The sequence below is a fragment of the Somniosus microcephalus genome, chromosome 4, assembly GCF_052327205.1.
Source record: "Somniosus microcephalus isolate GS21.2 chromosome 4, FLI_Smic_1.0, whole genome shotgun sequence".
NCBI lineage: Eukaryota > Metazoa > Chordata > Chondrichthyes > Squaliformes > Somniosidae > Somniosus > Somniosus microcephalus.
The window spans coordinates 271,565,021-271,590,212 of record NC_140990.1 but is presented as its reverse complement, the minus strand read 5'-3'; the positions used below and the strand labels follow the sequence as shown (position 1 = coordinate 271,590,212).

The 25,192-nt window shown below is 48.9% G+C and overlaps 1 protein-coding gene across 1 annotated transcript in view; it reads right to left on the bottom strand.

Moving 5' to 3' along the window:
- Window positions 1-24,992, bottom strand: part of LOC147120461 (voltage-gated inwardly rectifying potassium channel KCNH7-like) — a 383,986-nt gene extending 358,994 nt beyond the window's left edge. The window contains exon 1 of the mRNA XM_085986426.1: window positions 24,845-24,992. Within this exon, the coding sequence (XP_085842552.1) occupies window positions 24,845-24,935 (91 nt within the window). The 5' untranslated portion in view covers window positions 24,936-24,992. The remainder of the gene's footprint in view (window positions 1-24,844) is intronic.
- Window positions 24,993-25,192: the final 200 nt, after the last annotated feature.

Here is a 25,192-nt window from a genome sequence, read left to right as displayed (position 1 = left end):
GTTCCGCTGCCTGGATCGTTCCGGCGGATCTCTACAGTATTCGCCGGATAGAGTCTCCCAGTTCGTCGTCGTGTGCTGCATGCTGCACAACCTGGCTATCCGCAGGACTCAGGCACTGCCACCTGACATTGCACCACCACCTCAGGAGGACGAGCAGGAGGACCATGAGGAGGAGGAGGAGGAGGAGGAGTACCAGCCCAGGAGGGAGCCACAAGGTCCAAGGGCCGTCCGCCGGGGGCTTATTGATCGACACTTCTAGGCCCCCTGTCAGGGAATGGGCTGTGGCAATGAACGCACCTGAAGGCAGCCGCACCGCAAGCCCTCAGCCGGTTAACGCAACAACCACTTGAAACCTGAGACGTGGACATGCTGAATAAATAAAAAGCTTTATTTCACAAACTCAGGGCCCTTCCCACATGAAACAGAAAAACAGACAAGACCCCCAAAAAACAGTCAAAAACATCTGTCACTCCCAAAACCTGGGGAGGACTAACAAAACTTGCCCATCCAAATGGCCTTCATCATCGGCCTTACAAAAATAAGCCCCCCCCCGCACAACACAAACACCCCCATAAAAACAAAAAATGCCTTGATCCTCGGCCTTACCAAAATAATGCCCCCCCAGAACACAAGCCCCCCAATATAAAAAAAACCGCTATCACCACACTCTAATGGGTGTGCCGAGAGGGCGAGTCCTTAGACAGGCTTCTCTGGCCCCTGCCCGACCTGCTGCTCCGCCTCAACCTGGGCCCTGCGGGTGTGGCAAGGCTGGGGGAAGGCTCATGAGGGCCACAATGCGTGTCGGCAGATGCCCTTGGGGGTCGGCCTAGACGAGGCCCGGCCCGGGAGGGGCCGGCTGCTGACTGCTGCAGCTGTGGCTGGCCAGCATCAGTCTCAGCAGCAGCTCGTCGCACCTTGGCTGGGGGAGTGGCAGTGTCGGCTGCACCAATGGTGGCAAGCTGGCTGATGGCAGGCGCGCGCTGCTCGCCAGAGACACTGGCACTCGGCCGGGCTGGCAGTGCAGCATGCGCAGCAATCTGGTGGAGGCCAGACCGCTGTGCTGCAGCAGGGCGGCGGGTGCCCTGGCGATGCTTCCGCGCCACAGCGAGTGTGGCAGAAGTGAGTGCCCGAACTGCCCTGGTATGTGCCTGCATCAGCTCTGCCAGTGTCTGGACGGCACCACTCATCTCGCGAGTCGCGTCCTGGGCTGCCACGAGTTACTGGACACCCCTGTCGTGCGCTGCCGCGAGTTGTTCGACCCCCCTGGCCTGTGATTCCCCGAAAGCGACAACACTATGAGCCAGGGACTCAATGGCCTGAGGCATCTGTTGCACAACCCCCATGAACTCCTGGTGGCGCCGCTCAGACGCCGCCGACATCTCATCGAGGAGGCGCACCTCCTGGGCGAGGACCGTCTCCGGACTGGAGGGCGGACTCTCCCTCTGGGGAGAAGGCCACCGAGCTGGCCGACCCTTCCCGCGTGCCTCGAGCCCACTGGGCCCAGGATCTGCCCTCCCCTGCAACACCTCCCCCCTCTGGGGAGAAGGCCGGCGTGCTGCCGGACCCTTTCCGCGTGCCTCGAGCCCACTGGGCCCAGAATCTGCCCTCCCCTGCAACACTTCCCCCTGGCTCTCCTGCAGGCCAGACGTCTCCCCTCCATTGCCATCCCCTGGCGCGGATGAGGGTTCCCCCGATGTGCCGCCTTCCTCCTGGTCCTCGTCGTCCTCCTCCTCCAAGGGCCTGGCACTCTGAGCTTCAGGGACCACCTCCTCCTCACCAGCTGAAAGCAGGAAGGCACAAGAGTAGCTTTAGAGTGAGGACAGGGCATCAGCGAGGGAGGCCTGAGTGGTGGCATTATGCGCATTTGTCGGTCAGTGCGAAAGGATGTAGATCTGAAGCGCAAGGGCAACGACAGAGGTCCAACCGGTCATGTCCTTACCAGTGGGTCCCAGTACAGGGTCCGCATCTCCGATCGCAACAGGGCCAGTCACCCGCGCACGCATGAGTCGAGCCACGCTCTCCTCCAGCTCACTGAGCGCCTGGTACTCGGGACGGCCTCCACCGGTGACAGACTGGCTCCTCAAATTCCGCGCCAGCTTGGCCTGCAAGAGAAAGGACGGCCTCTAAGTACAGTGTGGTGCCCTGTTGCTGTGTGCACTGCCTCCCATGGTCGAATAGCTTGGCCAGTGTGGTGCCCTGTTGCTGTGTGCACTGCCTCCCATGGTCGAATAGCTTGGCCAGTGTGGTGCCCTGTTGCTGTGTGCACTGCCTCCCATGGTCGAATAGCTTGGCCAGTGTGTTAAGTGCAGAAAGTGCTATTGATGATCATGCCAGTGCCATTGCTGCGGGAGGAGGGCTGCCCATTAGTCCTTTGAGGTCCCTTTGCCCATAATGTGAGGTGCACATGCAAGGATGAGGAGGACACTGGAAAGGGTACTCACCTTCACCATCCGAGTGAGGTCGTTGTACTTCTTGCGGCATTGGTCCGCACTCCTGGGGACATCGCAGGTGGATGACACCCTGCGGGCGATTTTCCTCCAGGCTTTCCTGTACTGGCTCCTGGGAGCCTTCTTGCCACTGTCCGGGCACAAGATCTCTCTTTTGTTTTCGACACCATTAATCAGCACCCTCAGAGCATGCTCTGAGAAGCGCTGCGCTTGTTCACGGGCCCTCTCCATGGCTCCAGGCGCTATTTTGGCCCACCAGCAGTGTTGAGGCCTAGCTGCAGGGCTCCAGTATGCAGGGCGTGGCAGCAGTCAAAGTCGACCCTTCCCCCTTTAAGAGCTGGCCGGCGTCAGGGTGTCTGCTGTCAATCAAAACATGACCGCACCTGCGCTGCGCCCGGCCTCGGCGTTATCAGGCCGCATCGCCGGCTTAGCGCCTGAAGAGAGCATTGCAACGCCAGTTTCAGCGCTCGGCCAAACTCTTGGCCAACTCTACTGAATTTCGGCGATGTGGCCTACACTTTCCGGCGGGTGCTAACTTTAGCGAACGCCCGACTTTAGCGCCCCAAAAGTGTCCAGACTGAATTTCTAGGCCATTATCTGTACCAAACTCAGAGGGACACAGGACAGATCCCATCAGTTTCATTTACAAGACATTAAAATAAAGTACTTGCTTTTGTCAAAGCAGCCTGCCCATTACCTTGACAAAAGAAAACCCCTGATTTGGCACCGAGATAAGGACAAGGAAATAGTATAACTGTGGAGGGAGAATCGACAGCAAGACTTCTTTTTCATTCAGTGAGATTCAGACAAATCCATCACAGATTCACACAGACACGAGGTCAAGGACAGAGCGAGGAGGACCCACAAGATTGTGCAGGAGAGCAGATTCAGAAGTTCAGTCCAGATCCAAGACCATCAGGAGTTCGAAGGCCGAGTGGAGAGGAGACGGTTCGAGGAGTTCGGAGGACTTTCAAGATTGTGCAGGAGAGAGATTCAGCCAGACTCAGACAGATCCACAAGATTCACCAGAAGCAGTGAAGTCCAAGTCCAGATACCATCAGGAGTTCGAAGACCGTGCAGAAGAGTAGATGGCTCGAGGAGTTCGGAGGACTTCCAAGTTTGTGCAGGAGAGCGGGTCCAGGAGCCGGTCCCATAAGGAAGATTGGAGATCCCGGACGTAACAAGGAGTACCAAGGTCCAGGAGGGTTTTAAAATTCTGGTGAGCATAAAGGCCCAACTCTACCTAACTGACATAGTTGAGGTATATTTTAGCAACGGGAGGGTTTGTAACATTAAGGGTTTTGTAATTCAGGAGTGTGATTTATCCCTCGATGTGTCCATGCGCTTTTCCCACCCCCGTTTTAGTATACCGCTGATTAAGAATTGTTGTATGATTTAAGATAGTCAAAGTTATTCCTTGTGTGTTAAATTTTAGTTCCCATTGGGAGACGTGCTAATGATTTTTGTCTAAATTGATTCTTGCATTCTCTGTGTTTATTCTCCTTGAAAATAAAGATATTTCAGATTTAAAACTCACCTTGTCTCACCTGATCCATTTGTCTTCCGAGTCACAAGTTGGGCCACACATCAAGGTTGTCTGGCAATAAGCCCAGTGTCTAGAACCGGTGAGGGGGGAGCGCTTTGGAACCGCTCACGAGCAGTGTGAAATCAAAACCGATCTAGCACACCATAAGCTCGTTAAAACGACCCCTTACAGAATGGCAACTGCGGCAGGACACTGGCTACAGAAACCTTGTGTGGTGGACAAAGACTCGGGTGAGACAGATGTTATGGAAGATAGGTTAGCCTCCTATGTGTGTGGTAAAGTAAATGTAACGAAAAAATGGGTGTATGACCTGTTAGGAGCCGAGCGTCCCCTAAAGGCAGCCGCCCAGTGGACGGCTAGTAAAGAGCACTGCAAGGGCATTGAGAAAGCGGTGTGGCTTATGTGCTATAAAAAGCAGGTTCTGGTACTGGACCACGCAGTGGCCAGTAAAGAAACCAAGATTAAGCACTTGTCCCAAGAGCTGCAGGAAAAGGTTGCAGCGGAAGGGAAAGTGTTAGTGGCTCTGGAGGCCATAAGCCAAGAGAGGGCAGCGATGGTCCAGGACCATCAGGGGCAGGTAGAAAGGTTGGAGGGCAAGATAGCTGAGCTGGAGGGGAGCACTAGGTTCAGGGTAGAACACGTAGAGTATCAGGCAAGAGAATCCAGGGAGAAAGAGAGGAGATTAAAAATGGAGATTAGCCGCCTTACAGGGGAACTGAAGGCACAGGAGGAAAAGGTAGGCGAAGTAAAAGCAGCCTATAAGCTGGCCTGCGCCCAAGGGTTTGAGGAGGCAGACCACTGCCCCTGTAGGCAGGAAATAGAAAGCCTGACTCTGGCATTGGCCAGGGCAAAGGGGATGATATGCCTCATTAGCCCCAAGGTCGGCCAGGCTGAGTTCAACGGTAACCCAAGCAGGGAAGTCCCGCAGGCAGCCCCCAGAACAAAACGGGTTAGGGAACCAGAGTTTTCACAGCCACCACCCCTAGCCCCTAGTTTTCCAGAGGTCTGGGATCAGGAGGGGGTGGAGGATGAAGAACCCAAGGTAGACCAGGGTAGCCCGAGAGAGAATCAGGGACCGGGACCGGTGTACCCCGTGACACAACGGAGGTACAGACCACCCGGTGACGACGGGGAACCTGGGGACATCCAGAACCAATTCCTGGTGCCACACGGTACGCAACAATTGCGTTCCATGGTGAGCTACATCCCCAAGCTCACCATGAAGGGGAACCCTTCTCTGCACTTTAGGGAGATAGAGCAGGCGGCCTGTGTGAATGACTGCGACGAGGCAGAAAAGGCCAAAATGATACTGTTCTCCCTGGGTAGCGATCTCCTCCAGACGCTACCCGATGAGTGTAAGAGGGGTCAGGAGAATTATGGCAAGCTCAAGGAAGAGATCCTGGAGGCCATGGGGATGAACGAGGGGAGTCCGTTCTCCCGGGTAGAGAAAACAGTCCAGCTCCCCGGGGAATTCCCGCAGGCGTTCGCGGACGGGCTGTGGCCAGTCTATCAGGATGCATGCCCGGGAATGCCGGCACGAGCGCGCCTGAACGGGGAACAGTTAGTTCACTGGCTAAGCAGCCTTATGAACAACTCCCTGCCCCGCGATCGAATGCAGGCAATGGCCTGGTTCGACCCCCGAAACCCTCTGACCACGGAGGCAACGGTAATCCGCCAACTCACTGTCACCTTTAGAAACGGGAGGGATAGTGAGACACCCCAGCAAAAAGGGGAGGTTTGTGAGGTCAGGCCTGGTGACCAGCCCCGTAAAGAGTGGCGCCAGGAAGGGAGCCGTCCCAACCAAAGCAGGCAAACGTGCTACGGTTGCGGGAAGGAGGGGCATTGGCGCAGGGACTGTAAGAATCCCTGGAAGGACACAAGGGAAAAGGTTCCCACAGCCCTAGTCCAAAAGGCAGAGACAGAAATTGCTCCCGCTGGGATCGAGTCATTTTTAGAGGCCATGCGGTCTCTTCTGACTGGCCAGGGAAGTACAGCTGCTGTAGTTCCCTCCCCCACCTCTGCCCCCCCCACAATGACTAGAGCCAGCGCAGCCTGTCGACCTGTGTCCCCCAGAAAGACATGCACAGGAAAAGACCTCCAGTAAAATGGAGGTATACCTGCGGGGCCAGGTTGCGGAGGCTAAGTTAGTTGAGCAGGCTTTAAGGGAGGAGAACGCTAGGTTAACAGCGAGGGCTGGCAGTTTAGAGGGTCAGCTAAAGGTTTTTAAAATGGTTCATGAAGATTTTCAGCCACCAGCAGCGGGTGGTGAGGGGATACCTGCCCCCAGTACAGGAGTGGGTAGGGAAGAGGAGATAAAACTAGATTACTGGCTAGCTGCCAGGTATATTAAACAGTGCAAGCTGTTTAAGCCGGAGGCAGGGAAACAGACAACAGGGGCTGAAAAGGCCAGTAAAGAGATAAACGCTGTAGGGGAGCTGCAGCCACAGGTCACACAGGCTGGACGTGCAGCCTGCATGAGGGGAGGAGTGGTCTCATCTAAACGGGAGACTCCCCCATTGTTCTGGGACCCAGGAGGGGAGGAGCCGGAGGTCCCCGGTCCTGTCCCCAATCACCCAGAAGGGGAGGAGCCGGAGGTCCCAGGTCCTGTCCCTGGTCATAATGAAGCCGAGCCGGAGGACGAAGGTCCCGCCCCCGACTGCGGCGAAGGGGAGGAGCCGGAGGTTTTAGGTCTTGCCCCTCAGTGTAGCATTAGAGAGGTGGCGTCTGGGGGCGGGGACTCTCAACCTGGAGTCCCACGTAGAAAAGAGGTGCCTGCCGCTGACCCAGAGCCTAGGGAGGCGGAGCCTGCGGGAGGAAGCCCACAGTCGGCAGTCGTGGGGAAGCCACGAACTGCAGCCAGGGCCAAAACTCCAGCCAAGGGTCCAACCCGTGAGGAAACCTCATATGTGGTGACCGTCAGACGGTCAGATAGAAAACCGCAACCGAAGAAGGTCTGGTCGCCGGTTTTCACAAAAGGAAACCCCCATAAGAAAGCTGCGGGAAGTTTAAACAATCCACAGCCAGCAGCCACGGGCTGCCTGGGACTAGCAGCTGAGACTGATGTGGGAACGCCGCAGGGGGAGGCCTGCGACAGACCCCGCAGATTATAAGCTGGCCGTCCGGAGATGGGCGGCAGATGTACATAGATATATATATAGTTTTGGAGAATAAGGTTTAGTTATTAATTACCGTGTTTTTATTCCATTGGATTGTTTTGTACATTGGATGGTTTTGTATTATTGAAATAAGATTATGTTACGACTCTAGGCAAGTCTGTACATTGTTTGAATGTTTTCTCCGATAGGAGATGTTTACTCAAATTCATTGTCGGAATGAGGAAAGTGCGTGGGCGAGGTACACTCCATAGTAAGGTAAACTACGGGGAAGGTCAGTTGGGGAGGGAACGGATTTGTGCTCACCCAAAGACACATGATACAAAGACGATTTGAGATGTTCATTGTACCACAGGGAGGACTGTAGGATTCGCAAAATCCAGAAAATACAGTCTAGATTGGTAAAACCCCTGAAATGGCCACATTGTGAGAACACAAGATGGAGTTGGCAGTTCTCATGGCTCAGTTCAAAAGGACACACCAGCAGTATCTTACAGCAGCCTGAGTCATCACCGATTAGAAGATTCCAGAACTTACTGCTATTGATATGATAATATGGTTACAGCAGTAACGAACTCGTAAACAAAAGTATTTGCACCTGGAGGTGCGCTAATTGCTAGCAAAATGCAAACCCATCTCTGAAATCGCTGAGCACAGAAAAAAAACCATTATCTGTACCAAACTCAGAGGGACACAGGACAGATCCCATCAGTTTCATTTACAAGACATTAAAATAAAGTACTTGCTTTTGTCAAAGCAGCCTGCCCATTACCTTGACAAAAGAAAACCCCTGATTTGGCGCCGAGATAAGGACAAGGAAACAGTATAACTGTGGAGGGAGAATCGACAGCAAGACTTCTTTTTCATTCAGTGAGATTCAGACAGATCCATCACAGATTCACACAGACACGAGGTCAAGGACATAGCGAGGAGGACCCACAAGATTGTGCAGGAGAGCAGATTCAGAAGTTCAGTCCAGATCCAAGACCATCGGGAGTTTGAAGGCCGAGTGGAGAGGAGACGGTTCGAGGAGTTCGGAGGACTTTCAAGGTTGTGCAGGAGAGAGATTCAGCCAGACTCAGACAGATCCACAAGATTCACCAGAAGCAGTGAAGTCCAAGTCCAGATACCATCAGGAGTTCGAAGACCATGCGGAAGGGTAGACGGCTCGAGGAGTTCGGAGGACTTCCAAGTTTGTGTAGGAGAGCGGGTCCAGGAGCCGGTCCCATAAGGAAGATTGGAGATCCCGGACGTAGCAAGGAATACCAAGGTCCAGGAGGGTTTTAAAATTCTGGTGAGCATAAAGGCCCAACTCTACCTAACTGACATAGTTGAGGTATATTTTAGCAACGGGAGGGTTTGTAACATTAAGGGTTTTGTAATTCAGGAGTGTGATTTATCCCTCGATGTGTCCGTGCGCTTTTCCCACCCCTGTTTTAGTATACCGCTGATTAAGAATTGTTGTATGATTTAAGATAGTCAAAGTTATTCCTTGTGTGTTAAATTTTAGTTCCCATTGGGAGACGTGCTAATGATTTTTGTCTAAATTGATTCTTGCATTCTCTGTGTTTATTCTCCTTGAAAATAAAGCTATTTCTGATTTAAAACTCACCTTGTCTCACCTGATCCATTTGTCTTCCGAGTCACAAGTTGGGCCACACATCAAGGTTGTCTGGCAATAAGCCCAGTGTCTAGAACCGGTGAGGGGGGAGCGCTTCGGAACCGCTCACGAGCAGTGCGAAATCAAAACCGATCTAGCACACCATAAGCTTGTTAAAATGACCCCTTACACAGTCAGAATCGGGGGAATTTATAATGGGGAACAAAGAAATGGCAGACCAACTAAATACATATTTTGGTTCTGTCTTCACAAAAGAGGACACAAATAACCTCCCAGAAATACCGGGGAACATAGGGTCTGATGAAAGGGTGGAACTGAAAGAAATCAGTATTTGTAGGGAAATGGTGTTAGGAAAATTGATGGGACTGAAGGCCGATAAATCCCCAGGGCCTGATAATCTACATCCCAGGGTACTTAAGGAAGTGGCCCTAGAAATAGTAGATGCATTGCTGGTCATCTTCCAGAACTCGATAGCCTCTGGAACAGTACCCATGGATTGGAGGGTAGCTAATGTTACCCCACTATTCAAAAAAGGTGGCAGAGAAAAAGCGGGGAATTATAGACCGATAAGCCTGACATTGGTAGTGGGGAAAATGCTAGAGTCCATTATAAAAGATGTAATAGCAGAGCACTTGGAAAGCAGTGACAGGATCGGACAAAGTCAACATGGATTTACAAAAGGTAAATCATGCTTGACTAATCTACTGGAATTTTTTGATGATGTAACTGGTAAAATAGATAAGGGAGAACCAGTGGATGTGGTGTATTTGGACTTTCAGAAGGCTTTCGATAAGGTCCCGCATAAGAGATTAGTGTGCAAAATTAAGGCACATGGGATTGGGGGCAAGGTATTGACTTGGATAGAGAACTGGTTGGCGGACAGAAAGCAAAGAGTTGGAATAAACGGGTCATTTTCCGAGTGGCAGGCAGTGACTAGTGGGGTACCGCAAGGATCGGTCCTAGGACCCCAGCTGTTCACAATATATATTAATGATCTGGACGAGGGAATTGGATGTAATATCTCCAAATTTGCAGACAACACAAAGCTGGGTGGGAGGGTATGCTGCGAGGAGGATGTCATGAAACTCCAGTACGATTTGGACAGGGGTCATAGTCTAAGGATAAGGGGTAGGACATTTAGGACTGAAATGAGGAGGAATTTCTTCACCCAGAGAGTGGTGAACCTGTGGAATTCTCTGCCACAGAGGGCGGTGGAGGACAGTTCATTAAACATATTCAAGAAAGAGTTGGATATATTTCTTAAGGCTAAAGGGATCAAGGGATATGGGGAGAAGGCAGGGACAGGGTACTGAATTTGAATGAGCAGCCATGATCTCATTGAATGGCAGAGCAGGCTCGAAGGGCCGAATGGCCTACTCCTGCTCCTATCTTCTATGTTTCTATACCAACTGTTCAACCATGACAGGTACATTCTCTAAGCAACTTACAAGGATGTCACTAACATACTAATTTTTTCTTGCAGGAGAAGGTCAAGCATGACTTACTCCAGGAGGCTGCCACTGGAGGAGGCTGAACCCATCTGCACATTTTTTTCTCCATGGAAAAAACATGCAGCAGGGGCGACTGGCAACACTAGAGGAGATGTCGCACAGGGTTTCTTCACACCTTACCTTTTTTTTCCCTTCTCACTTTTATCTCACCCTATATACGTTGCACGACAAACTGCAGTTGCGCTCACTTCACACAACAAGCTTGTGAAGGAATAAGACATATAAACTATTCAGAAAAAGACACCATTCTATGAAAGAATTCTGGCCTTATTAAAACATGACAAACTAGGTCTGGAATCTAGAAACCCGGCTGTGAAAAGGTGTGAAAGCTTTCTGGCTATGGTGATGGGATGGTTGTTGACACTGAATCAATAACCTTATTGAAACAAAAGGTTAAAGGCTCCTGACAGTCTGAATCTTTGGGAAAAAACAAAGGTTCACCCGATACAAGGTGTTCTAATTTATTGTAAAGAGGCACAAACTTAGTAAAAATGACATCAAATAGAAACACCTGTTGTCACACCGTTTTTTATGGTAAGCGTAGAATACCTAGAGGAGAGACATCGTTCTGTATTGCTACCAGCTGAGGTTACTAAGAATTGCAGAAGTCGGCAGAAAAATGACTAGAGATAATTAGCTTACATCAGCAGAAAACCTTAAAGGAATACCACTGGAAAAGGGTATAAATACTGAGCTCTCAGATAGGATAGGAGACTCGCTGTAAAGGGCAAAGTGATTCTCGGCTTCAGAGGCAAGCTCTGTAAGTCTACAACTCTTTGTACCTCGGGGATCAAAGGTACTTGTAATGTATACAACATTGAAGGGACTACTTTGTTTTGCGGATGTACATCCTTAGTTGCGAGTGTATATAACAGACGCATATCGATTTGTATAGTCAGCGCCGAAGTTCCAGTTAACCAGTAAAGATCACTTGAAGTTACTCTCAGTCTCTGCTGCTTTATTATTTTATGTAGTTGTGTATAGCGGTACAAACACAACAGTACTGTACTGTATTTGACTTTGGTGGATATCCTGAATAAACTAAGAACTGTAAAACTGTAGCGAAGTTAAGATTTGAGAATAAGGATCTCTGATAATAAGATTGTAAGCTCTCTCTTTTTGGAACTGTTAATGTTGCGATTGACTCACCAACTGTAAATTACATGTTGGTTCTTTAATAAATCTATATATTTTTAGAATTGTGTCACATAATACTTCTGTATCAAACTTGCAAACTCAATCTCTGTACACTCTTTGGTGAGGAGTTGCAGAATTCTGGGGGAGTTTTCCGGACCCTCATAATATCCGGAATGTTACAGTCTAGCTAAACTTATTAAAAGTGCTATCTGAAGGACGGTAGCATTTTCAGGTTGTTCCTTTCCTTTAGGGAGAGATGGTCCAGATCTTTAGACCCAATTAAGCATCTTTAGAATTCAGCTACCTCAAACTTTAGTTGAAAGTGAACGTCTGAGGAATACGCCTGATCTGGGGTAGCCCTAAAGGGGCTAGGACTAGTAATTATCCCTTCAAGCTAACTCTTCTCCCTCTCTTTCATTTCAGATGCTGAAAATGTGGAAACACCTCTGCCACTTCAGGAAGCGGAGGCCAGCCTTCTTGAAGATGCACTTTACTCAGTATGACTCTAGCAAACACCATCTCAGAGACTGACACCAAGCGTACTTTAGAGGCTAGACTATAGGGGGGAGGGAGAATACTGTTAGAAATGTAGGGGATAAATTTTCCTGACCTCTGGCCCCTGATCTGTGACCTAACTCCATATACCCACCTTCCCATATCCCTTAATACCTTTTGGTTAACAAAAATCTATCAATCTCAGATTTAAAATTAACAATTGACCCAGCATCAATTGCTGTTTGTGGAAGAGAGTTCCAAACTTCTACCACCCTTTGCGTGTAGAAATGTTTCCTAACTTCACTCCTGAAAGGCCTGGCTCGAATTTGTAGACAATGGTCGCGATTTCACCAACTGAAGCGGGTCGGGGTCGGTGTACCGGTCCCAGCTCGCTGCTTACTGCAGCCTGCACTCTCCAAGCGATTTGTCATTGCTTGGGCTTGTTAAGCCCGCCCTGCGAGGTTCCCGGTCAATTAGAGGAAGCAGGTCTGGTGACGTCATTTGATGACACGTCATCAGCCGGTTTCCTTAAAGGGACCGTGTCCAACTTTCTTTTGACATTTATGCTGTCAGTGTTGTACAGCATTGAGGTGCTACAAACACTGACAAGCACTGCACAGAGATGCAGGGCTGCACACAGGTTCTCCCATGACTCGCTCCATATGCTTATGGAGGGAGTCACAGCACGCAGGGGGGTCCTCTTCCCTTCCCATAGGTGGAAGAGACCGCCCCAGGAGATCAACACAGCCTGGTTGCACATTGCACAGAAGAACACAAGCAGGGATTTCATCAAGATGACCAGGCTGCAGTGGTGCAAACCTTTCAATGATCTCAGCAGATCACGAAACGTTATTGCAAAGCCACACTCAACCTCATCTGCTGTGACACTCATCACATCCCCATCACTCAGCCTTCCCTACCCTACTCCTGCATATCCAGCACTTGGGTGGTTTAGCCAATGTTCATGTGAAGTTTCTGTTAATGTGTTGTCAAACATTGAAATCTATGTTTTCAACACTTTACCTTATTGGACAGATCTATGCTCACCTTTGTAAGTGGCTTAGTGAGTTCCAGTGAATGTTGAGACATAACATTCCCACCCCGCCCCCACCCAATGGTGATGAGTGTGAAAGGAATGGCTATAGTACGGATGCTTTATGGTGCTGGTGTGGGGTGGTGCCAACCTGGTGCATCATGTGGCAGCCAAGGTGTACAGCGTCAAGTGAAGTAGATCTGGCCATGATGATGCCATAACTGGCCTCCCGGGCAGCAATGTGGTTGGGTGCCCTGTCTCCTGTGCAGCATCAGGTGATGGCGGAGAATGCTGGTATTGTTGTTGGTGATGTTGGTGTTGGGGCTGATCGTGGAGGGATTCAGAGGACCAAGGTGAGATTTTTTCAAGGGCACCGATGTTGCTGGAATAGATGGCAGCTGAAGTTGAGATGACAGAAGCGATCTGTCAATGGTGAGAGAGCTTGCTCCAAGGAGGTGGCAGTGGATAGAGAGTTTACTCTAAACACTTCCAAACTGCATAAAGCTCAAACGTGTCTTTCAAGTCCTGAAGGATCAAGCTTCTGACATTGGAAAGTGACCAGCTGTGAAATGGTAGCTTTCACACCACTTTTGCAGCTGTCACCTATCCACAGCAATGGGGAGACACAGAGAACCCGGCCTTTACGTGACATGATTTCCAAACGATGTGAACCTCGTAACAAAAGTGGTAAAATAGAAATAGGCCGGCAAAATAGTAGTTACCAAGCGTTTAACAAGCATTTAACTATCTTAAATGCCTCCCCCGCTGCTTGGTGTCGGGTCTGTTTTGAAATCGCAGACCCGACACTTTGGAAACTTACATGGAGGTGGGTTTGGAACCGGCCTCCAACCCGCTGTCAATCATTTCGATTTTGACAGTGGACCCGCCTCCAATCCCGCCCTCTGAGCGCCGTCAAAATCGTGGCCAAAGTCCCCTAGTCCTAGACTCCCCAACCAGCGGAAATAGTCTCTCTATCTCTATTGGAGCTGAAATTGCGGTCGGAGGCTTCCCGCGGGTGAATGCCTCCGATCCGCAAGAAAAGTACGCACCTACCTGGTGCCTCTGTTTCTTCGGACTCTTGCAGTCATGGGCCTGCAGGCGTACACCTGCGTAAAGGCCCACGTATCCCAGGGGCACATGCAGTTCGCAAGTGTTCCTGGGATCACGTGGGCCGGCCCAACCAATGAAAAGGGGGGATTCCCATTATGCTTATGTGAATTCCACTTGAGTACAGAATCCCCATAAGCATAATAGGAATCACATAAAAAAAAACACTTTCGCACAACCTAAATAAAAATAAATCACCACATGTTTAAAATGAATTAAAATACAATTTAATTAAACATATAAAACAAAAATGTAATTTTTTGAAAAATAAATTTTAACATTTTTAAAGGGGCCAAAAAATGTCCTAGACTAATTTTAAAGGTTTTAGAATGTTTAAATGATTTTAAAAATGTATTTAAATATTCCTGTCGCTGGTAAAGGAAGGCCCTACGCCTGCTTTTACCAGGCGTAAGAGTTACGTGGGCATTCGCTGGGCAAATAGCCCAACTCTCCGCCAGCAAATGTCCATTTCCTGTGCATGCGGATGATCTGTCGAGCTGAAACTTGACAGATCGCAAGTTCCACGTATGTGGAAACCTGAAATGTGCGGGGCACTTAACGTATGCGGTCATAGGCCCCATAAAATCCAGGCCAATATCTTGAAAACTTCGATGAATTCACCCCTTAACCGCCTAAATTCCAGGGAATCCTCTGTGTAATCTCTCCTTATAACTTAACCCTTGGAGTCCAGGTATCATTCTGGTAAATCTAGGCTGCACTCCCTGCAAGGCCAATATATGCACCCTAAGATGTGGTGCCCAGAACTGCTCACAGTACTCCAGGTGTGGTCTAACCAGGGCTTTGTATCTCTGCAGCATAACTTCTACCCCCTTGTATTCTAGTCCTCTAGATATAAAGGCTAGCATTCCATTAGGCTTTTGATTCTTTTCTGTGCCTATCCATGACATTTTAATGATCTATGTACCTGGACCCCCACGTTTCTTTGGACATCCACTGTTTTTAGCTTTTCACCATTTAGAAAGTACACTGTTCTATCCTTTTTAGGTCCAAAGTAGATGCCTACATTGAAATCCATTTGCCACAGTTTTGCCCGTTCGCTTAATCTATTAATATCTCTTTGTAATTTTATGTTTCCATATACACTGCTTACAATGCCGCTCATCTTCGTGCCATCGGCAAACTTAGATATGTGGCTTTCTATCCCATCATCGAAATCATTAATAAATACGGTGAATAGTTGCAGCCCCAAAACAGATTCTTGTGGGACACCACTAGTCACATCCTGCCAATTAGAGTACCTGCCCATTATCTCTGTCTCCTGCTGCTCAGCCAATTTCCTAACCAGGTCAATAATTTATCTTCAATTCCATGAGCTTCATCTTTAACTAACAGTCTCTTTATAAGGGATTTCATCAATTGCCTTCTGGAAGTCCATATAAATAACATCTACAGATATTTCCCTGTCCACTATTTTATTCACCTCTTCAGAAAATTCAATCAGGTTCGTCAGGCATGACCTACCCTTTACAAATCCATGCTGGCCTTCTCTGATCAGCTCAAAATTTTCAAGGTAATCCGTCACTCTAACGTTAATTATAGACTCTAGTAATTTCCCGTCAACAGATGTTAGGCTAATTGGTCTATAATTCCCTTGTTTCCCTCTCTCATCTTTCTTAAATAGCGGAGTGACATGTACAATTTTCCAATCTAAACAAATGGTTCCCAAATTGAGAAAACTTAGGAAGATTCTAGTTAGGGCATCTGCACTGTTCTTACCTACTTCATTTAAAACCCTGGAATGGAAACCATCTGGCCCTGGGGATTTGTCACTCTTTAGTGCCATTATTTTCTTCATTACTGTATTTTTGCTTACGTTAATTTTGATGAGTCCCCGTCCCTGATTCAATATTAGTTTCCGGCAAGCTATCCTCTTCCTCTACTGTAAATACTGATGCAAAGTAATTATTCAACATAAGAACATAAGAACATAAGAAATAGGAGCAGGAGTAGGCCAATCGGCCCCTCGAGCCTGCTCCGCCATTCAATAAGGTCATGGCTGATCTGATCCTAACTGCCAATCCACTATCACCGAACCATCTCCTGAATCTAACAGAATTAGACACACGAAATAGGAGCAGGATCAGGCTACACGGCCCCTGGGCCCGCTCCGCTACCCACAGGGCCATGACCGATCCGAACCTAGACTCATGTCCAAATTCCTGCCCGCTCCCCGTAACCCTTAATTCCCTTTACTTCTAGGAAACTGTCTATTTCTGTTTTAAATTTATGTAATGATGTAGCTTCTACAGTTTTTTGGGGCAGCATATTCCATGGACCTACCACCCTCTGAGTGAAGTAGTTCCTCCTCATCTCAGTTTTGAAAGAGCAGCCCCTTATTCTAAGACTATGCCCCCTAGTTCTAGTTTCACCCATCATCGGGAACATCTTCCCTGCATCCACCCGATCCAACCCCTTCACAATCTTATATGTTTCAATAAGATCACCTCTCATTCTTCTGAACTCCAATGAGTAGAGTCCCAATCTACTCAACCTCTCCTCATATGTCCATCCCCTCATCCCCGGGATTAACCGAGTGAACCTTCTTTGTACTGACTCGAGAGCAAGTATGTCCTTTCTTAAGTATGGACACCAAAACTGTACGCAGTATTCCAGGTGCGGTCTCACCAATACCTTGTACAACTGAAGCAATACCTCCCTACATGTTTGCTATTTCCTTATTACCATTTACAATATCACTGTTATCAGTTTTCAAGGGGCCCACATTGCTCCTGACCACCCTCTTTTTCCTAATATAACTGTAAAAGCAATTTGGCCCAGAAATTCAGTTGTTTGCGCCAGCCGCTAGTGCCTTAGGAGGAGGAAAAGTGGGGCGCTAAGCGGCTAGCGCCCGGGCACGGCGCGATCTGCGCCTCTCGCGAAATTCAGTTAAGATTTAGCGGCGGCGCAAAACCTTTACACGTGCTCAGCTGCGTGCGCAGATCCTGACGTCATTTCATGGTGCAACGCCCTTTGTGCGCCCCGAACTGGAAATTCAGTGGCCCCGGCCTATTGTGCGCCTGGCGCCCCCCACGACTGGTAGAGGGGAACGGTTCCCAGTCACTGCGGGGCACGGGGGGGCGCTAATTAAAGGGGACTCCTCCTGCAGTATAAATGGCAGACATTTTGCTCCACTCCTTCTTTGTGAGAGACGGATATTTGGAGAGAGACAAAGGTAGAGAGCTTTCTGGTTTGGCTCAACACTCGCACAGGTACTTGTGGCTTCAGGCCAGAGCTTTGCACTTGTATTTAACTTTCAGTGTCATAGCATTGATTGGAAACATATAATGGGGGCTGCAATGGGTGGAAACGTTGGCTTGCTGCATTGCATTCAAAGGGCTCAGTGACGCCGTGAGAGAGTGCCAGTCATGGCCAGACGGAGAAGGGCCAACAGGCGTCGGCAAAGGAGGCCTTACCCACCCAGGGTATACTGCCAGCAGTTCTCATATCTGAACATGTCTGAGGAGCAGTGTGCTCGGAGGCTGCGATTCAGAAGGGAGGTGGTCACTGAGATCTGCCACCTGCTTCGCAGAGATCTGCAGCCACAGCTCAGGAGCAGGACGTCTCTGTCAGTGGCAGTGAAGGTGACGGTGGCTCTCAACTTCTATGCCACCGGCTCCTTCCAATCCGCTACTGGGGACATTTCCAACATCTCCCAGTTCGCGGTACATTGCTGCATCCGCCAGGTGACCAATGCCCTTTTCAGAAGGACACGTCAGTTCATCTCCTTCCCCATGACTGTGGACAAGCAGCAAGAGCGTGCAATGGGCTTTGCAGCATTAGCGGGCTTCCCCATGGTGCAGGGCACCATTGACTGCACGCATGTGGCTTTGCGGGCACCTCTGGAGAATGCCGAGGATTACCGCAACCGGAAGGGCTACCATTCGCTCAACGTGCAGTTGGTGTGTGACCACAGGCAGCTCATCCTAGCTGTCAATGCCCGCTTTCCAGGCAGCAGCCATGATGCCTTCATCCTGCGCCAGACTTCTGTGGCTGACATGTTTGAGGCCCAGCCTCACCCACGAGGATGGCTTCTCGGGGACAAAGGCTATCCTTTGTGCACCTGGCTGATGACCCCACTCCGTGTGCCCAGCACCCCTGCTGAAGAGCAATACAATGACAGCCATCAAGCAACCAGGAACATCATTGAGCAAATAATCGGCATGCTGAAGCAACGGTTCCGCTGTCTGGATCATTCCGGGGGAGCCCTACAGTACTCGCCTGAGCGAGTCTCCCATTTCGTTGTCGTGTGCTGCATGCTACACAACCTGGCTATCTGCAGGACTCAGCCACTGCCAGCAGACATTGGAGGACCACCAGAGGAGGAGGAGGAGGAGGAGGAGGAGGAGGAGGAGGAGCACCAGCACGGGAGGGAGGCAGAAAGTGCAAGGGCCGCCCGTCGGCGGCTTATTGCAACTCAGTTCTAGGCCCCCTCTCGGAATGGCTTGTGCCAATGACAGAAGATGAATGTAGCCGCTCCACAAGCCCTCAGCCGATCAAGGCAACCAAGACTTCCAAAAGCAAACATGGACAGTGCGATTTAAGAACATTTTTTACTGTGAGACCTCTGTGCCCTTCCCACATGATAAACTACTGGAGAGAAACCCCCCAAAAAACACAAATACACCAGTCTCGGCCTTTATATATAAAACAAACAAATACACCAGTCTCGGCCTTTATATATAAAACAAATACACCAGTCTCGGCCTTTATATATAAAACAAATACACCAGCCTCGGCCTTTATATTTCAAACAAATACACCAGTCTCGATCTTTATATATAAAACAAATATACCAGTCTCGGCCTTTATATATAAAACAAATATACCAGTCTCGACCTCTATATATAAAACAGCACATTTGGCCACACCTTCTACTTTTTCCCCTGTGAGGGTGATCCGTCTCGCTTCCATGACTGGCCCCTACCCGCCCTGTAGCTCCTCCTCAATGGGACCCCAGTGGCTGCAGCAAGGCTGGGGGAAGGCTGCTGAGGGTCAGATGGTGAGACGGCAGATGCCCTTGGGGGTCGGCCTGGACCAGCTCTGGGCCTGGAGGGCCCGGCTGCTGACTGCTCCAACTCTGCTTGGGCGGCAGCAGTCTGTCCTACAGCTGGTGGCAGCTGCAGTGGAGGAGTGACAGTGTTGGCTGCAGGAATGCTGCCAACCTGACAGAGCACAGGCACTCCCTGGTCGGCTGATACACTGGCACTCGCACGGGCCAGCACTGCAGCATGTGCAGCAATCTGCTGAAGCCCCGACGATGCCTGGCCGATCCAACGAGGGTGGCAGCAGTTAGTGCCCGTGTGGCCCGGGTCTGTGTCTGCATGACACCAGCCAGTGAATGCACGGCACGACTGAGCACTTGGCTAGAAGCCACCTGTGATGTAGTGAAGTCCTGCTGACTCCTAGCCTGTGCTGCCGCGAAGTCCTGCAGACTCCTGGCCTGTGCTGCACTGAATTGTTGCAGACTCCTGGCCTATGCTGCCCCGAATTCCTGCACACTCCTTGCCAGTGACTCTATGGAGTCAGGCATCCTTGCCACTGCAGCCATGAGCTCAGTGTGCCTGCGCTCAGCCTGGGCGCCCATTTCCGCTAGGAGCTGCACCTCCTCTGCGCTCACCGTAGCAGGACTGGAGGCCGCACTCCCCCTCCGGGGAGAAGGCCGCCGAGCTTCCCCACCCCTCCCGCATTGCTGCAGCCCGCTGGGCCCCGGAGCTTCACTCTCCTCCGAACCTTTCCCCCTGCTCCCCTCCAGGGAAGACGTGTCACCATCATGGCCATGGGCTGCCTCGGCTGAGGGTGTCCCTGATGGGCCAGCTTCCTCTTCCCCCTCCTCTATGTCTGACTCCGACACAGTGCCAGCTTGAGGGGCCGCCTCCTCACCTGGCGATTCACCATCTGAGAGCAGGGAGGCACAAGAGTTGCTTTAGAGTGAGGACAGGGCGGCAGCGAGGGAGGCATGAGTGCTGCTATGCACTGCATTGGTTCGAGAGTGGCAAAGGATGCTGGTGTGAGGCGCAAGTGGAAAGAGAGAGGTCAAAAAGGTGATGACCTTACCATTGGTGCCCAGAACAGGGTCAGCATCTCCAGTGGTGACGGGGCCAATCAGCCGGCCTGCCATGATCCGCTCCACTCGCTGCTCTGGGTCGCTGAGCTGTTTCAGGTCAGGACGACCTCCCCCGGTCTGTCGCTGCTGTCTTCTGTTATGCGCCAGCTTGCCCTGCAAGAGAAAGGACGGCCTCTAAGTACAGTGTGAAGCCCTGATCTTGCCTGCACTGCCTCCCATGGTGGAATAACCCTGACAGTGTGAAGTCCTGATCTTGCCTGCACTGCCTCCCATGGTGGAATAGCCCTGACAGTGTCAAGCCCTGATCTTGCCTGCACTGCCTCCCATGGTGGAATAGCCCTGACAGTGTCAAGCCCTGATCTTGCCTGCACTGCCTCCCATGGTGGAATAGCCCTGACAGTGTCAAGCCCTGATCTTGCCTGCACTGCCTCCCATGGTGGAATAGCCCTGACAGTGTCAAGCCCTGATCTTGCCTGCACTGCCTCCCATGGTGGAATAGCCCTGACAGTGTATAAAGTCCTGAATGTGCAAGTGCTTTTCATGACAGTCCCATAGCTGCTGAATGAGGGCTGGGCATTAGGGCTTTCAGGTCCCTTTGGCCATAAAGTGAGGTGCATATGCAGGGATGAGGAGGATACTGGAAAGGGTACTCACCCTGACAACCTGAGTCAGGTCGTTGAATTTTTTCCGGCATTGATTTGGAGTCCTGCCAACCACGCTGTTGGACGTGACCCTGTTTGCCACCTCCCTCCAGGCTTTCCGATATTCGGCGGGCAGCGGCCTCCTGCCACCCTCAGGGAAGAGGACATGGCGCCTGCGCTCCACTGCGCCAACCAGCACCCTCAGGTCACCCTCGCCGAAGCGCTGCGCTCTCTCCCTGGCCTACTCCATTCTCCTGGGCGTGGAGCAGTTCCAGCAGCAGTGTTCAGGCCTTGCCTTAGGGCTGCAGTGTGCAGGGCGTGGCAGCCAAACAATTCCACCCTCCCCCTTTAAGAGCTGACCGGCGCCTGACTGTCTGCCCTCAATGAGCAACTCGCCGCACCTGCGCTGCGCACGCCCTCGGTGTTAGCGCCCCGGATCGCCGGCTTAGCGCCTAATGAGAGTCGTGCATCGCCTGCTTTAGCACAGCAGCAACCTCTTGGGGCGTTGCAACTGAATATCGGCGAAGGTGGCGCTCAGTTGCGTCGGGCGCAAAATTTAGCGAACGCCCGGCTGTAGCGCTCCAAATGTGGCTATACTGAATTTCTAGGCCTTTGTGTTGATTTTGATATCCCTGCAAGTTTCTTTTCATACTCCCTTTGTGTAGCTCTTACTATCTGTTTTGCCACTTTTTGTTCTTTTTATCTCTCCCAGTTGCCAGGATCTGTGCTAGTTTTTTGCATTTTTGTATGCTTTTTCTTTTAGTTTTATTTAGTCCCTTACCTCTTTAGTCATCCATAGCTGTTTCTTTGGCAAGTATTGCTCTTGCCCCTGGTTCTATATCACATTAAATTCTTTTTGAACACCTCCCACTGATCTTCTGTCATTTTACCCATTAACAGATTTGCCCAGTTTACTGTGAGCAGTCTCTGTCTCATTGCATTGAAGTCAGCCTTACCTGAATCTAGAATCCTAGTAGATGTTTATGCATTTCTCCCTTTCAAACACTACATTGAACTCAATCATATTATGATCGCTATTAGATGAATGTTCATGCACCATTAGGCTGTTAACTAAATCTGGCTCATTACTCATTACTAAATCTAATATGGCTAGCCCCCTTGCTGGTTCTAGGACATATTGTTGCAGAAAACGATCCTGAACACATTCAAGAAATTCACTACCTTTCTGAAATGAGCTAGTCTGCTTATCCCAATCTATATGAAAGTTAAAATCTCCCATTAAAACCACTCTGCCTTTGTTAATTGCTTGTCTAATCTCAGCATTTATATATTCTACCACTTCACACAGTCAACCAGGGGCCCATACACAACTCCTACTACAGTCTTAAATCCTTTTCTATTTCTTAATTCTACCCATAAAGTCTCTGCTGCCTGCTTACCTCTTGTTATAGCCTCTCTTTGAAGTGATTTCATCCTTAATCATAAAGGCTACTCCTCCCCTTCTACCATTTTCCCTATCTCTCCTGTAGATCTTGTAACCCGGTATATTTAGTTCCCAGTCCTGACCGTCTTGCAGCCATGTCTCAGTAATGGCTACCATGTCATACCCTCCAATTTGAATTTGCATCTGCAATTCATTCAGTTTGTTCCTTATACTCTGCATTTGTATAAGGAATGCTTATTTGGGTCACACACCCTAACCTGTCCTTCTGCTCTAATGTTTTACTCGCGCATTTCTTATTTCTCTCTCCTTGTTTAATTACTTTGCATCTTTTAGTTTTCCCTTTTCTGTAGTGCCTGAAACACAATTTCTAACTATTATTCTACTCTCTTCCCTTTTGTTTGTTTTAGACTGTTATTTATACTACCCTTTCCAGCTGAGTCCTCCCCCCATTTACTAGTTTAAAGTCCTCATGACTGCCCTATTTATCCTATCTGCTTGGAACCTGGTCCAAGCCCAGTTCAGGTGGAGCCCGTCCCAACAGTACAGTTCCTTCCTGTCCCAGTACTGGTGCCAGTGTCTCATGAAGTGGAACCCCTCTTTCTCACACCACTCCTTCAGCCATATGTTCACCTCCTTAATCTGCTTATCACTATGCCAATTTGCACGTGGCTCAGGTAATAATCCAGAGATTATAACCCTTGTGGTCCTGTTCTTTAATTTAGCTCCTAGTTCCTGGTATTCTCCAAACAGGACCTCTTGCCCAACATGGACCACAATGACTGGATCCTCCACCTTCCTCTCCAATATACTTTCAAGCCTGTTCGAGATGCCCCTCACCCTGGCACCAGGTAGGCAACATACCATAAGGGACTCTCGATCCTGTTTACAAAGGATGCTATCTGTTTTACAAAGGATGCTATCTTAAGGTTTTGAGAAAAATATTGATCTGAACTGCAGCTTGGCCCACTCTTGCAAGGTTTTATTGAGAAATCAATTTGGGAGTGCCTAAAGCTGCTACTTACTCAAATTATAGCTCAGTCAGGAATGCTGAATAAAGTGGAATTATTTACTGTCATTTTCAGCTTCTCAGCTACAAGAGACCCAATAACAGTTTTAATGTAATTTTCCTCAGAGAGTTGGTGAACAACTTCTGAATAAAATCACTACAAACAAAATCATTCATGTTTTACAATATCCAGTACTGTAAATTTTTGATTACATTGCTCATTCAAAGAAAGCTACAGACGCTAAAGTGGCTGCGATGAATGGAATTCTTGTTAAAAGAAGAAGGAACTTGTATTTATATACTCCCTTTACATCCTCATGATGTCCTAAGGTGCTTCACAGCTAAGGAATTATTTTTGAAGTCACTGTTTTTATGTAAGTAAATGTGGCAGCCAATTTGCACACACCAAGTCCCACAAACAGCAATGCGATAAATGATCAGTTTTTCTGGTGTTGGTTGAGCAATATATATTTGCCAAGACACCAGGAGAACTCTGAATATTACCATGCAAACCTTTGTATATTGATCTGAACAGGCAGATGGGGTCTCAGTTTAATTTCTCATCCAAAAAAAATGCACCTCTGACAAAGCAACATTCTCTCTGTATTGCTCTGAAGTGTCAGCCTGGATTAACGTGCTCAAGTCCTGGAGTGGTGCTTTAACCCACAATGTTCTGCTTCAGAGGTAAGAATACTACCACTGAGCCATGCTGACACTTAAAAAGCAAATGAGAGAATATAGGGATTGGTAATAATCAATTATGTCATCAGACTGAAAATGAATGGGAATGTACTGAAAAGGACTGGGACATCAGAGCTTCAGAGTTAAGTGCAGATACGTTGCATATCCAAGAGACATGGACATACACAAATATTGCTGAAAAACAGACTGGCTTATAACAGGAATGGATACACCAGCATGGAATAAGTCAAAACAATTTAGAGTGTGATAGAGACTCATTGATTTGTTCTGATCACAGTTGTATATACAGTTAACGGTTTAGCTGTAAAAGAGAGACTTGCATTTATATAGCGCATTTCGCATCCTCAGTATGTCCCAAAGTGCTTTGCAGCAAATTAAGTACGTTTTTGTTGAACTGTAGTCATTGTTGTAATGTAGGAAGTGTGGCAGCCAATTTGTGCACAGCAAGATCCCACAAACAACAATGTGATAATGACCAGTTAATCTATTTTTTTAGTGGTGTTGGGTGAGGGATAAATGTTGGCCAGGACATTGGGAATAACTCCCCTGCTGTTCTTCGAAATAGTGCCATGGGATCTTTTATATCCACCTGAGAGGGGGAGCTGCACAAGTGTGTGGACGACAGAGTAAAGACAGAATTGCGATGCCCTCTGTGATCGAACAGCCAGCTGACACTCATTGTCTAGACTCACATTTGAAGAATAAGGTACTGGAGGGCTGACAGCACCCATTTAAGTCTCACCCAGCAAGTGTCAGTGTCTTCAGGAAATGTGCAGAGATCATTTGAAAAAGGAAAAATAAAATTGCGTTCCATCAGTTAAAAGTAGGAGCAAATTGCATTATCCAGTTCTGTTATACTGAGACAAACAATGACCACTGAAACAGACAGAAAAAGACATCCCAGAAAATTGTTTCTGCCTGTTAAGTTTCATAGAGTAAAATATTATTGTCTGATATACAAGTTCAGTAAAAGACAAAGTTAAAGGGACACTTACGTGTGTCTTTGGCTTGTGACATGTGATTTAAGCTGTCTGGAGACAGCAAGGATTTCTCTTCATCCACAAATTCAAAGTTTATAATGAACATTATGACCACCCCTTCTTCATTTTTCACTGGAATTATATGGGTGTTGCACAAAAATGTTGTTCCTAAATAATAAAGAAGAAAGATCAGGTTAATTCCTTTGAGAAAAACTGAATAAAATCCATGGTTGAAAATGAATAACAGTGCAAAAGTTCAGACTGGCCTCATGTTTTGGCTTCATGAATGGTAAACTATGTTTGTCTAACTAATGTCCTGGCTAGGGAAATGGTTAAGAACTGTTCATGATAGTAATGTTACTT